This window comes from Hippopotamus amphibius, chromosome 2, assembly GCF_030028045.1.
Source record: "Hippopotamus amphibius kiboko isolate mHipAmp2 chromosome 2, mHipAmp2.hap2, whole genome shotgun sequence".
NCBI lineage: Eukaryota > Metazoa > Chordata > Mammalia > Artiodactyla > Hippopotamidae > Hippopotamus > Hippopotamus amphibius.
Window position 1 is genome coordinate 148,208,730 of NC_080187.1, and position 13,337 is coordinate 148,222,066.

Sequence of the window (13,337 nt, forward strand, 5' to 3'; positions counted from 1 at the left end):
CTGCCCAGCCAGCTCATGAACCCTCTGTAGGTGTCTCCTGGTTAAGTGGTCCTCATCGCCCGTGAGGTGTCCCCCCCACCCCCACTGCTTAAGCAAATTCTTATCCTTTGCCAGTATGCCTTCCAGTAGCTTCTATCTTTGTTCTGCCCCACATCATTTCACAGAACACATCGCCCATGGAGTAGTTCTTTAAACATCAGAAAACCATCCATCCCCTGCCTTGTCCCTTCCCATTTTTTATTTTTTTAACCTCTATTTACTGAGTACTTGGGATTGTGAGGCACTTCATCTTTTATTATTTTGATCTGTTTGTCATTCTCAACTCTGAGGACTAAATATTGTCAGCCCCAAGCTCCTCTTGTCCAAAGAGTCAAAATTCTTTCAATTACTTCTCTTACATCATGATTTTGAGGTTTTCCACTATCCTGATTTGTCTTTTTCTGGACACACTTCTATTTGAGAAGGTCGGCTGGAGTCTGGATTCTGGAGTGCCTGGATTCTAATCTGAGTTCCAACTCTTCCAGAAGTGTGACCTTGAGAAAGTCAAATTTTATAATAGAAATGACAGTACATACTTTACAGGTGTGCTATGAGAATTGAATGAAAAAGTATCCACCTGTTCAGCATTATGCCTGACTTGTATAATATACCAACGCAGAGCATTTATTTTGTTTATTTATGGTAGGGAAGTCCCTCTAAGAAAGTATAGCACCGCTGTGATATAGCACCGCTGTGCACCACTGGAAACTTCGCTGCCAGTGCATCACCTGTCTCTCCAAAGACAGTCCCTTCACTAAGAGACAGCTCCTTGAGAGGGTCCCTTCACTAAAGAGGCATTGTTTAGTTCAGGGAAGGAAGGGTGGGGAGGAAAGGTGAGTGGCACTGCCCCCTTCCTTATTCTCTACTACCCAGACTTGGGGAGCAATCATAGAGTTCCTTTTAGGTGTGAAACCAGCAGTTTTGACTGTGAGACTACCACAAAGCTGAGCCATGGAACACAGAAGGGGCTCCACTAGGGGCCATACCAGATTTCCTAAAATTATAAAAGAACAGAGCACCTCACGTTGGAAGTCAGGACTCTGGGTTAGGCAATTGGCATTAGGTCAGAGGATCTATCCCAGGCCCTCACTTTGTTCACTGTCAAATGAAGGTTTTGGACCACACACTAACACCCGAGATCTTAACCTTCTTTTGTCAGTTTCACAGATAGAAGTTCAATCAAAGTCTTTGGGGAAAAGAGGGGATTCAACTGCAAAAAAAAAAAAAAAAAAAAAAAAGTTTGAACTCTGCTAATTTATTTCATTTCTGCTCAGAAAGAAGAGTACCTTCTTTTTGGAGATTGGTGAGCTTCCAGGCTCCTTGAATTCAGGTGTATCAGGGATTTTTAAATTACTTTCTCATGTTCTTATTCCTTTCTGATATTGCAGGATGGTTATTACTGATTATTAACTAAGTGATATTTAAATTTTTAGAAGTCAAGCTACTTTTAAAGGCCCATTTAATGAAATTTATAAAAATTTCTTCCTCTCTCCTCTCATAATTCCAGAAGCTTTAATAAAAATAAATGAAGAAATGTGTGCTAGGATTAGCTTTTTATTTTTGCTTCTATTTACAGCAGGGGTGGGGTGCTTTCTGTTTTATTAAGACTTTTAGCACTATTTAATTTTTAAACAAAGCATGCATTACTTTAAAAAATTAGTTGAATAAAGATATCCAGAAGCTTGAAACATACAGAAAAGTAAAATGAAAGTAAAATTGTGACCCACTACTTAAAGAATACTAATTGTGAAACTTTGATGTATTTTTTCTAGCCTATTCATTTGCTTTTTGTAATGTTTACTGAGTGCTTAGCAACACACACACACACACACACACACACACACACACACACCCCTTATCTCCTTTTTTGTGTTCATTCAACATGAGGAGAACATTTCCCATATTATTAAAATATTCTTAAAATATATGTGTGTTATATGCATGCGTTATATGTCACATACACATTAATGATATAAAAACCACCGAACATAAGAAAAACAAAAAGCTTTCCAGTCCGCTCACACATGTGATCGTTACAGAAGCAGGGCTGGAAATATTTCCAACTTCGAACCATGGCTCAGAGATGGGAAGGAACTTAGGGTTGATTAAGGTCGCAGGCTCAGGAACCACACTCTCTAGCTTTGAGACCCTAGGAGCAATAGTGGATCTGAGATTTGAAGGTTACATCATTTTAGGGGTACTCCTTAAGGAAAAGAATAAAAACCTTACTCTTGAAAATTTTGCTAAGACATGTGATCTTGTAAATAAATTGCTAGGACCCCTCCCAGAACTGGGGGAGGGCCTGTGCAAGGGAAGGGTCCTGAAGCTTAAGCTTCACCTGCTTCTAGCTAAATGTGCCTCTGCTTGGGTGAGCGACTTAACCTATTTTCACCTGTAAAATGGGGATAATACCTCAATAGCTAAGAGGTTTAAATAAGATACTGCATTATAAAGCATTTGGTAAAACTGCCAGGCACATAATAAGTGCTTAATAAGTATTACCAGTGATTATCATTCAAAATCATGTAGTTGTGGCTGAAGTCATCTGAGCTATTTCCCAGAGACTGTTACTCACCCACCTACTTAAGAAAGTTTCACCTTGAGCCTTCTCAACCTGGCTCACTCATTCACTTAACAAACATCTATTGAATTCCTACTAGATATCACATGCTATGCTAGGCACTAGTCTCAGTTAATTCTCCCACTTCATCCTCTGAAAGCACAACTCAAATGTCCACACCTCTTCGAAGCCTTCCTGGGACCCTAGGCAGATTCAGTACCATCTGGGCACTTACCCCTGCTGTGAACTGGATTTGGACAGGGGTTCAAGGGAAAGGATCCCTCTGCTTTGTTCATTTCTGTAGCACCAGCGCTTTCCTCTGTGCCTATAATAAAGTATGGAGGTGCTCGATAATGTTGAATGACTGGATCGAAAGTGTGCTTGTTTTCCCATGAGGATTTTCGTTTCTTTTGCCTGCTATTTACTTTGCAAGAGGAATCAAGGTGTGCGCAAAATAGTTTGGAACCTCTGGAAACAAGAACAAGGTGGTCTCTTGCTAATCTTGGTTGTTTTTTCATGACTTCACCTTTTCTTATTTTAATACAACTGAACTTCTCTATTATCTTACCAGATCACATTTTGCAAGCTTCTCTCTTGTGCTAATAAAAAAAATAATATGGCCACATCGGGGATGTCCTTAGGGAACATGTCCTGTATCAGGAAAAGTAGTTAAGCTCTGGGGTCCTAAAGGAGCCTGGGAAAGTCTAACCAGAAACTTTGGGGTTGGGTGTATTATCTATTTAAAAACAGAACTGGACTTCGCAGATTTTATGATATTTTGGCGTATTAAAGCCATTAACTGAGAATTAAAATTTCCAGATCGTTACTTTATAATAGCATTCAAGTGTCAGAAAATAACCCTGACCAGTCAGTATTAAATACAAGTAGATAAGAAGTGGCTGTGAGGAAAGCACCCATTTACCAATACATCCGCTTAGGACTTTGCAATGTACAATGAATCACCTTTCACTGTCATTGCCCATCTGCTAAACCACCACCGGGAAGTAGATGGAAAGCTGGATGTTAGCTTCTTTCTGTAGGCAAGAAACACTGGGGCAGAGCTGGGCTGGGAACCAGGTCTGTCAGCCACGCTAGCTCCTGCCACCATGATCATTCCCCTCCTACTCTCAGGAGGGCCTTTGATTTTGTGGGTGTCTTCAGAAAACCATGCTGATCTTTGTACAGGTTTAACTGAAGCAAATTGGTCCAGAGAGGGTGACATGGGCTACATGGAAGGTCATGGGCACCTCGGCAGCTTTCCATGAACGCCTGTGGTCAGAGTTTTAGCTTATCCTTCATGGGGGCAGAGATGGGTGACTTCATTGAACATTTGCACTTACAGGCAGGTAGAGTTCCTATCTTCCTGATCTAGTAGGGAAAAGAGATATTAAACATGTCACTTCCACAGAGGGTATTCACCTTCCCAGGAACTGACCGGGGAACTCAGAAGCATCCAAACCAGTTTCTGAATTGACCGTCTGAAAGCTTAACACTGCAGGCAGGAGAGGGAGGATGTATAGCAGGCCTGATGCCCAGCACAGGCAGTCTTGTGGAGGAGGGCCCCATCCATCTGGGTACAGGCCTCATCAGCCATGGAAGCTGAGGAACAACTTTACCTTCATCGTGTTTATTATCTGAAAAAAGAAACCTCAGCTGGCCCAATCAGGAGTGTATGAAATTCCTAGAAACAGAGTTAAGAGGCCAGAGCTAGCCTGTTGTGTTGGCAAGATGCAAACGCCGAGGGCTTAGGAGGGCTTTTCTTGTCTGCGTTGGTGTTTACAGGCCCTTAGTGAGGCGCTCCAGGCTGGACCTCCTCCGTGGCCCTCCCCAGCCACGACCCTTTATTCCCATCTCAGCAGGAATCCTCAAGGGCACTCCCTCCTCATTCTCAAATTGGTAGGACTTGAGTCCATAAACCAGGTTAAAAAAAAAAATAAAACAAGAATTCTCTACTGGAGGTCTAGGTGGTGGCTCTCTCAGAAGACTCAGCACCCCCACCACCCCAATCCCCGCCCCTTCACCAAGCCATCCCTTTGAAGAAACACACACACCAGGAAGCTGATGTAAACATCCTGAGGAAATAACCACTGTAAGTGGCTTCTGAGTCTCATTTCCCTAAGGAAATTATCAGCACCTCTTCGCCAAGACAGCTCCAGGTGAGCGAGGAAGGAAAAAACACCTTCGTGTTCTCAAAAGCAAAGGCATTTGCCCGACTGCGTGCACAGCGCGCTCCCACCTAGCACCCACGAGGTGGGGAGGGCTGGTATGGTTTCCCCGATTTTATGGATGAGAAACCGAGGCCCAGGGCGCTCCCTCGCTCTTCCCTGGGTCACGCAGGAAGCACCTGGGGGAGCCTCTGCCTTCGAGCCCCGAGATCGCCCCGCGGCACCACGAGGATTCCCGAGGAAGCCTGTCTGCGGCTGCAACCACATGGCCTCATTGTCCTCAGCAGGAGTCCCGCTGCACGGACATCAGCCGTCCCCGCGAGCCGGGGCCCGGGCCGCTCTGCGGCACGGCCCCGGCCAGGCGCAGGGGGCTAGGCGAGCCAGGCGGCGCCCAGGACAAAGGAGGGGAGCGCACGCCGGGACCCGGGGGCATCCGCCCCGGCCAGCGGCGGAGGTCGACTCGGGCGGAGAGGGACCGAGCGGCTGGTCGGCCAGGCAGCGTGCCCCGTTCCGGCCCGCCCCTCAAAGCCTCCTTTCTTCTGTCTTGCGCTCGGAGGCGGCCCCCGGGAGATCCGGGAGGGGGCGCAGCTCGCCGTCCCCGCCGGCCGGTGCCGTCGCACCCTCCCTCCGCCGCCACCCCCACCCGGAGAAGCGCACAAAGAGCGGCCGGGAGGCAAGCGCACACCTCCCGCGGGGGCGGGGCTGCGGGAGGGGCCGGCGCGCTCCGCCGCTCCCGCCTTAAAGGGCCCGCCCGCTCCCCGCGCGCACTGCGCATGCCACACCGTGGGGTGGGGAGGGCCCGGAGAGCGGCGGGCGCGCACGCCCGCGCCGCCCGCTGGAGGTATGGCCGGCGTCCCCGCGGTGCTGGCGCGGCGCTCGTGCGCGTGTCAGCGCCCGCCGGGTCTCAGCTGGCGCGCGGGGCATGTGCAGGACCCCCGCGCGGGGCATTCCAGAGGTCGCCAGAGGCTGGGCGGGCCAGGGCCGCGCTGCAGCCTGTTTCTGGCTTCCTGATCCGCAGTTTCATGGCCAGTTGGGCGAAGTGCTGCCCAAGGGGACAGGATTGCGGACACGCGCGCGCGCGCACGAGGGGCGATGCGGGCGGGCGTATGCCTTTGTGTCTCCTGCGCTCCTGTGCAGGTGGGCAGCCCGCGCCGGGAGCCACTTTGCCCGTGCGCACCAGGACCTCGAGACCTGCCTTTCGTGTCCGAGGGCTCGGGCCGCCTTTGTGGGCAGACAATAGACCCTTCCCCCAGTGGCACCTTTGGCTCTGGGGGTGGCTTATTTGGGGACAGTAACGGGACTTTCTAAGGACCGCTCCCTTCGAGCCGGCTCCCTGGCATCAGAGTTGGGCGCGTTTTCTTTTCTCGGTCTGGCGATGGAGGAGACCGGGGGACAGTGACCGTCCTCGGCAGATAGGTGCAGGCAAGTGTCCCGAGCCTGCGGGTCCCGCATTAGACAACAAAGAGAGGCGTTAGCGGCGGCGGGGGAGGGGCGCGGCCGGGAGGAGGACGGGGCGGGCTGCGGCGAGCGCGGGGGTGGGGGGGCGCTCGCTCTCCGCTCGCTCGGCCTGCGGCCTCCGCCCGCCCCCGGCCCGGCGCGCGCCAATCGCCTCCCCCAGCGATAGTGTCAGTAGCATTGTAGTGTCAGCTCCCGCCGGTGACGTTGCGCCTCCCTCGTCCCCCTCCGGAGCCGTCTGGCTGCGGAGGCTCAGTCAAGAGGCGGGGAGGAGAGGAGGAAAAAGCGCCGAGAGAGGGCGGGCGGGCGGGCGGGCGGGAGGGAGTGGAGGAGCCGGGGAGGGGCTCCTTAAAGAAACGCTGCTGTCGCTCGCCTGCTCGCTGCTCGCTCGGCATTGTGGCCAGCCAGCCGGGCACTCGGGGGGCACGCGCGGCTGCCGCTCGAGCTCTGCCCCCACCCCACCCGCCAGCAGATCTGGGGTGGGGACCCAGGCGGGGGCTCCCGCAGCCACTGCCCGGCGCGGACCGCAAAGAGCGACCCACTCTTCCCGGCGCCGAGAAAGGGGCAACGGAGCCCTCTGCAGCCGGCCGGCCTCCCCGCCCCTGACCACCCGCTTCCCGGCTGCCTTTGTGACCGCAGCTTCTCGCCGCCGAGCCGAAGGCCGGCGGCGGCGCGGCGCGCACGGCCGAGCGATGCCCAGCTCGCTGTTTGCAGACCTGGAGCGCAACGGCAGCGGCGGCGGAGGGGGAGGCGGCGGCGGGGGAGGCGGCGGCGGCGGCGGCGGCGGCAGCGGCGGCGGCGGCGGCGGCGGGGGAGAGACCCTGGATGACCAAAGAGCCCTGCAGCTTGCTCTCGACCAGCTCTCCCTGCTGGGGCTGGACAGTGACGAGGGCGCGTCTCTGTACGACAGCGAGCCGCGGAAGAAGAGCGTGAACATGACCGAGTGCGTGCCGGTGCCCAGTTCCGAGCATGTCGCCGAGATCGTGGGGCGGCAAGGTGGGTCCGGCAGGGATGGGCAGCTGGAGGGGAGAGGGTCTCGGGCCACCGCCCCGGGGGAGGGCGGGAGAGGAATCGAGATCCGCGGCGCTGGGGAGCCCTGAGGAGGGAGGAAGAGCCGCGCGATGGGCCGGCGCCCCAGACAAAGAAAGTGCAGGCAGGCTGTCTCCCAGAGCCGCGCCGCGGCCGCGGCGGGATGCACTTTCTCCTGCGAAAATCACTGCCATCTCCCCTAGCGCCCCCCACCCAGCCCACCCCGGGAAACAGAATTTAAATATAAGATGCTTGGGGGAGGGGGCCTTTGATCGGTCCTTTGGGAGGGGGGAGGAGGAGGAGTGAGCATTGGATGGGAGGAGGATTCTGGGTTTCTGCAAAGCGGAATGGAGCCCAGAGGAGGAACAATGGGTCCCGGGACTGCCCCCCTTTCCCACCAGTTCCCCCCGCACTGGAGGATCGCGGCTTTCGGTCGCCTTCCCCGAACCCCCTTTGCCGCGTCTTAAGGGCGGACGGCGCGTCCCGCTGGATCCCAGCGGCATCTCCCCAGCTGACTTTTTCTGGGATTCTGGGGTTTGGCTCGGGACGACTGCAGTCACTGGGGGAGGGCTGCGCAGCCAATGGGCTGTTCCTCGAGTGCCTCGCGGGTGGAACCCGCTTATCAGCCGGTGGAGCGGTCGGGGGTCTGTGCGGGAGCCGCCCCCTTTCCGCCCGACTCGAGTTTTGCCTTCCCGCTGCCCTGTACGCGGGCAGTCCCAGGTCTCCGCGGTTATCCCGGGATAATGGGCGTGTCTGTCTCTCTCTCCCACTCCCTCCCCGGCACTTTGGCTCCCAGGTTGTAAAATCAAAGCGCTGCGGGCGAAGACCAACACTTACATCAAGACCCCGGTTCGTGGGGAGGAGCCTGTCTTTGTTGTGACGGGCAGGAAGGAGGATGTGGCCATGGCTCGGAGGGAGATCATCTCTGCTGCCGAGCACTTCTCCATGATCCGCGCCTCGCGGAATAAGAACACGGCACTCAACGGCGCAGTGCCCGGGCCGCCTAACCTGCCGGGGCAGACCACCATCCAGGTGCGGGTGCCCTACCGCGTGGTGGGGCTCGTGGTGGGGCCCAAAGGCGCCACGATCAAGCGCATCCAGCAGCAGACGCACACGTACATCGTGACGCCTAGCCGCGACAAGGAGCCGGTGTTCGAGGTGACCGGGATGCCTGAGAACGTGGACCGAGCTCGCGAGGAGATCGAGGCGCACATCGCCCTGCGCACCGGCGGCATCATTGAGCTCACAGATGAGAACGACTTCCACGCCAACGGCACGGATGTGGGCTTTGATCTGCATCATGGGTCCGGCGGGTCCGGCCCAGGCAGCCTCTGGAGCAAGCCCACCCCCAGCATCACGCCCACTCCGGGCCGCAAGCCCTTCTCTAGCTACCGCAACGACAGCTCCAGCTCTCTGGGCAGCGCTTCCACAGACTCTTACTTTGGCGGGGGGACCAGCGGCAGTGCAGCTGCCACCCCGCGCCTGGCGGACTACAGTCCCCCCAGCCCCGCGCTCAGCTTTGCTCACAACGGAAACAACAACAATGGCAATGGATACACCTACGCGGCGGGGGAAGCGTCTGTACCTTCTCCCGACGGCTGTCCTGAGCTACAGCCCACCTTCGACCCGGCTCCCGCCCCACCGCCTGGGGCGCCACTTCTCTGGGCCCAATTCGAGAGGTCCCCGGGAGGCGGACCTGCAGCTCCCGTGTCCTCTTCCTGCTCTTCCTCTGCATCTTCTTCTGCTTCGTCCTCCTCCGTGGTCTTTCCCGGGGGCGGCGCCAGCGCGCCCTCCAACTCCAACCTGGGGCTGCTGGTGCACCGCCGGCTGCACCCGGGCACCAGCTGCCCGCGTTTGTCCCCGCCCTTGCACATGGCCCCGGGGGCGGGTGAGCACCACCTGGCTCGCCGGGTGCGCAGTGACCCGGGCGGAGGGGGCCTGGCCTACGCTGCCTATGCCAACGGCCTAGGGGCGCAGCTGCCCGGCCTGCAGCCGTCGGACACATCCGGCTCCTCGTCCTCGTCCAGCTCCTCCTCCAGCTCTTCATCCTCCTCCTCCGGGTTGCGGCGTAAGGGCAGCCGCGACTGCTCCGTGTGCTTTGAGAGCGAAGTAATCGCCGCACTGGTGCCCTGCGGCCACAACCTCTTCTGCATGGAGTGCGCCAACCGCATCTGCGAGAAGAGCGAGCCGGAGTGCCCGGTCTGCCACACCGCGGTCACTCAGGCCATCCGCATCTTTTCTTGAAGGCAGTGCGCGCCTGCGCACACCATGCGGGGGAAGCGGCAGGGAGGAGAACCCCCTTCTCTCCATCCTCACTCCGCAGCGCCTCTTTGCCTACTTGGTGCCCCACCTTCTCCTCCCTGTCCCCCTGCTCACACTCTGAGACCCGAAGAGGAGCTTGGAAAGCTGTAGTATCCACTCATTTTTTTAAATTTCAACTTTTAAACAAAGGAACTTGCCAGGATATTTGCATCAAGAGTACTGTAGCCTGGGAAACCTCCGAACCACGTGAAATGCATGCTCTATAAATAATAGGAACGGCGACATTCTAGTAATGATAGTTTTTACACTGTACTTAATAGGAAGCTTCCAAAAGAAGAAAACCCCACAAGTTTTCCATTTTCTTAAAGTAGGAAAAAACGAACAATAGTTATTATGATGAAGATGATACTAATAGTGCTATGGGATGTGTGGACTGTTTTAGTGTGTTCCCCTTTGTGGCTGGGTTCCTACGATGCTTATTATAGAACACAGTGGATCCTTTTTGAATGTTCGTGGAAGGGCCAGGAGTTCCTGTGAAACCAGGATACTGCAGCTTTATTAAAGTTAAAGAAACTGTAACATATCTCTTATATATTAAAAAACGTTTAAAAGTTTTAAAGAGAAATTGCATTAATACAGATTGAAGTATTTTATTCTTTTTTGACTTGAAAAATTATATTTCATATTGCAAAGATGTTTACAAGTATTTTAATTTAAGTTCAGTGAACTTTTTTGTAGCTGGGTTAAATCTTTTTATTTTAGTATGGCCTTATGGCAAAGAACACTGTATTATTTTAATAATCACACAATCGTGATGGAATTACAAACCATAAAATGTGTAATGTTTTGAACAGTATTCTGTTGGGATGGAGATTTTATAGGTTCAGACAAATCTTCTAGATCTGCTTCACCCAGCATATTTTCTATTCAGTGATATAAAGCATATTTTATTCTATATTATTACAAAAAAAACAAAACGGAAATGTATAAACATGTCAAAAGGAACTGTTGATGCTTTCTAACATTTGTATAAATAGAATTCAGTGCAAGTTACAAAAATTCTGTTGCACCACTATAGTTTTAGTATTTCTATTTTAATACATTTGTTTACCACTTGTTTATGTATATGTAGGTGATGTTACTTGAGCTTAAATGTACTTTACTGAGCAAAGTTTAAAAAAACAAAGTATATTTTATTTTATGATAAAGGGCCTTTAACCTCATGGTCAAATACTAATATTATATTTGCTGAGACAAGATTTGAAATTGTATCAAGAGTTTTATTTTTCTGACATTTAAAGTTCTACATAATAAAGGTAAAACTTAAGTAATGGTGCTACTTCATTTTTTAAGTATTTCTATATAAATAAAATATTGAAGAAAATCTATCTTGTGTGGTGACTTGATTTTTTTTTTTTTTTTAAGCTTCTTGGAGTCTACCTTTATAAGGAATCACTCCTAAGCGACAGATTGAAAGATACAACTTCCAGGCGTATTATGTCAGTATTTTATGAATAGCGTAGACTTTCCAAAGAGGCCAAGTTTGTGTTTGGTTGGCTGGTTAGGCTGTGGGTAACGGTATTTTTTTTTTAATTGCAAGTTATCTACTGAATCAGAGCTGTCTCCATCATTAGACATTGTGGGCACAGTGCCTAGGATTCATGATACTTTTAGGGGCCCAGGAAAATGTTTAATTTCTCTTATTAGAAGAAAAACAAAAAACAAAAAGCAAAGGAAATGAAAATATTCAAAGGCAATGTCTTAATTGTCAGGCCCACAAAAACCCATTCAATTTTGCCTAAAACATTAAGGAAACAAGGTATTAAAGTATTGAAAGTTATATCAAAAATAAATTTTAATAATATTATTATGGAGGAAGAAGTAAAGGCACTTAGGGCCCAGAGAAGTCATAATCCCACCCAGCGAGGGCCCCTAAGAGTACAGGGGGCCTGAGGGCTGTGCCTGCTGTGGTGAGTTTCCAGTGAAGGTCACTTCCTTGGGGGAAGCCCAGAGATGACAGTTTCTGCGTGCAGAGGACCTGCTGGATTTGAGCGCTGGCTGGTCTTAATAGGCTTCTGCTTGTAGGGCAGGCTAATTGGTGTTGACAGGCTGCGGGTGTTAACTGTTTGTTGTTGTTTGGGAGACGTTTTTGTTTGTTTTTGGCAGGCTACACCTGCTCCCTGGCTGTGGGGCTTTGTCAAGGGATGAAGCCTGCGTGCTTTCACTTGACCCAGCTCTGCCTTCTAGAGCTTGGTTAGGAATGACCAGGCCATGCTGCTGAACTGCCAGCAGACTTCCCTGCTGAGCTGCCCCTGGAGAACCATGTCTGCCTGGATGGGGCAGGCTTTTATTTTAATCTTTGCTGATGGGTAATTTAGCAGGTGAGTCCAAAGTGTAGGCTATAACATATATTGGCAGTTCCTCTTTTTCCCCTTTGTATTCATTTTTATTTGTCCGGAAATTTAGTCACTGCCTACGTCATAGCTCCTGATTTGTTTGGTTTGAATGATTCTGTGCAAAGGCAGGAGAGAGGCCTTTGGGGTGGGAGGAGAAAAAGGAGTGGCCCTGCTTAGGAAATTCCTGGCATCATCTTCAACTCTGGAAAGTTCCCAGGCAGTGTTTACCCCCTTTTTTGCTCCCTCAAGGACAGGAGGTTAGCTAAGGCCTGGCAAAGAACAATACTATAGTCCAATCCCCCCTTTCGTTTAGCTGTTCCGAGGTGCCTAGAACAGAACCAAGAGTCTTTTTGCATTTACTTGTTTAGTAATGCAACTTTGCTTTGCTGCTTTAGCAGAATGATTCCAGAGAAGGCCAGGAAAAATCAAAGCCTTGATTGGTTGAATTTCTCATGGGCTCTCCTTGCTCACTGAGATTTTTTGTGGTCCATATGCTGCTTTAGAAAATGAAAAAAATCAGATTTTGACGATACTGACATGCCCTCGGATGGCTTGTATTTCTTTATAGTGAGTGGTCTCCTTTGTTGACATGAAGTTTGGGGATATATTAATACAATCAGGATTCTTGAGAGGAGAGAGAGCTTTCCACCATTGGTTTCCTCTGCAGGGCAGGCCCTTGTCACCAGCGGAGGATGTGGACACATGCTAGTGACCTTAGATGGCATTAACTTTTGATCCAGGGCAGGCTTTTTGTCCCATCCCCCAGATCCCTCAAATGACAACTGTGGAGGTGGTCACTGGCTGTGGAGGTGACAGTTCTCCAGCTGGAGAGATGAGAGGTACCACTTTTATGCCCTGCAACTGCCAGCAGCTTCCCTTTCTACTTCCTGCTACCCATCTGAAATCTGTCTTTCTGCAGCAACAGAATATCAGCTAACAGACATCTCTGCCCCGAATTATTGGTCCATGATTCCTTTCTTTATGTGGACTGTTGGTTCTCAGCTGGGGGTGATTTGGCAGTCTCTGGAGACATTTTGGGTTATGACAACGTGGGGTAGTGCTACTGGCATCTAGTGGGTAACAGCCAGGACTGCTGCTAAACATGCTACAATGCACAACAAAGAATTATCCAGCCCAGGTTGAGAAACCCTGATGTAGACAAAGAAAACGGATCTTCCCTGCTGTTTTTCACTGCCTTGAAATTGGTGATACTGTTCTGACATTTAAATGCATAGAGGTTGACCCTCAGTGGTGCTCTGGGACTGCCCACAACCCAGGGTAGTTCAAGTGAGATCAGGAATATTGTGGGGAAAGCCAAAGCTGATGTGTGAGCATAGATTGCCAAAATTAAGGAAATCATTTTTCTTCACCAAAGAGTGGTAGATTGCACTCAATCAATAGTGATGTTTGCATGGAATGTTCAAAGTGCTT

At 51.3% G+C, this 13,337-nt stretch overlaps 1 protein-coding gene across 1 annotated transcript; it reads left to right on the top strand.

Annotated features, from left to right (window-relative positions):
- The first annotated feature begins 6,561 nt into the window (after nt 1-6,561).
- MEX3B (mex-3 RNA binding family member B) lies at nt 6,562-10,790 on the top strand. Its single transcript, XM_057722760.1, has 2 exons — nt 6,562-7,215; nt 8,045-10,790. The coding sequence occupies exons 1-2, from the start codon at nt 6,912-6,914 to the stop codon at nt 9,490-9,492; spliced, it is 1,752 nt and encodes a 583-aa protein (XP_057578743.1). The 5' UTR covers nt 6,562-6,911; the 3' UTR covers nt 9,493-10,790.
- The last annotated feature ends 2,547 nt before the right edge of the window (nt 10,791-13,337 follow it).

Bases quoted from the DNA above. Each gene is read 5' to 3' on its own strand.
- MEX3B (XM_057722760.1), top strand. From the start codon at position 6,912: ATGCCCAGCTCGCTGTTTGCAGACCTGGAGCGCAACGGCAGCGGCGGC. The intron at 7,216-8,044 runs GTGGGTCCGGCA...TTTGGCTCCCAG, and splicing joins CGAGATCGTGGGGCGGCAAG to GTTGTAAAATCAAAGCGCTG.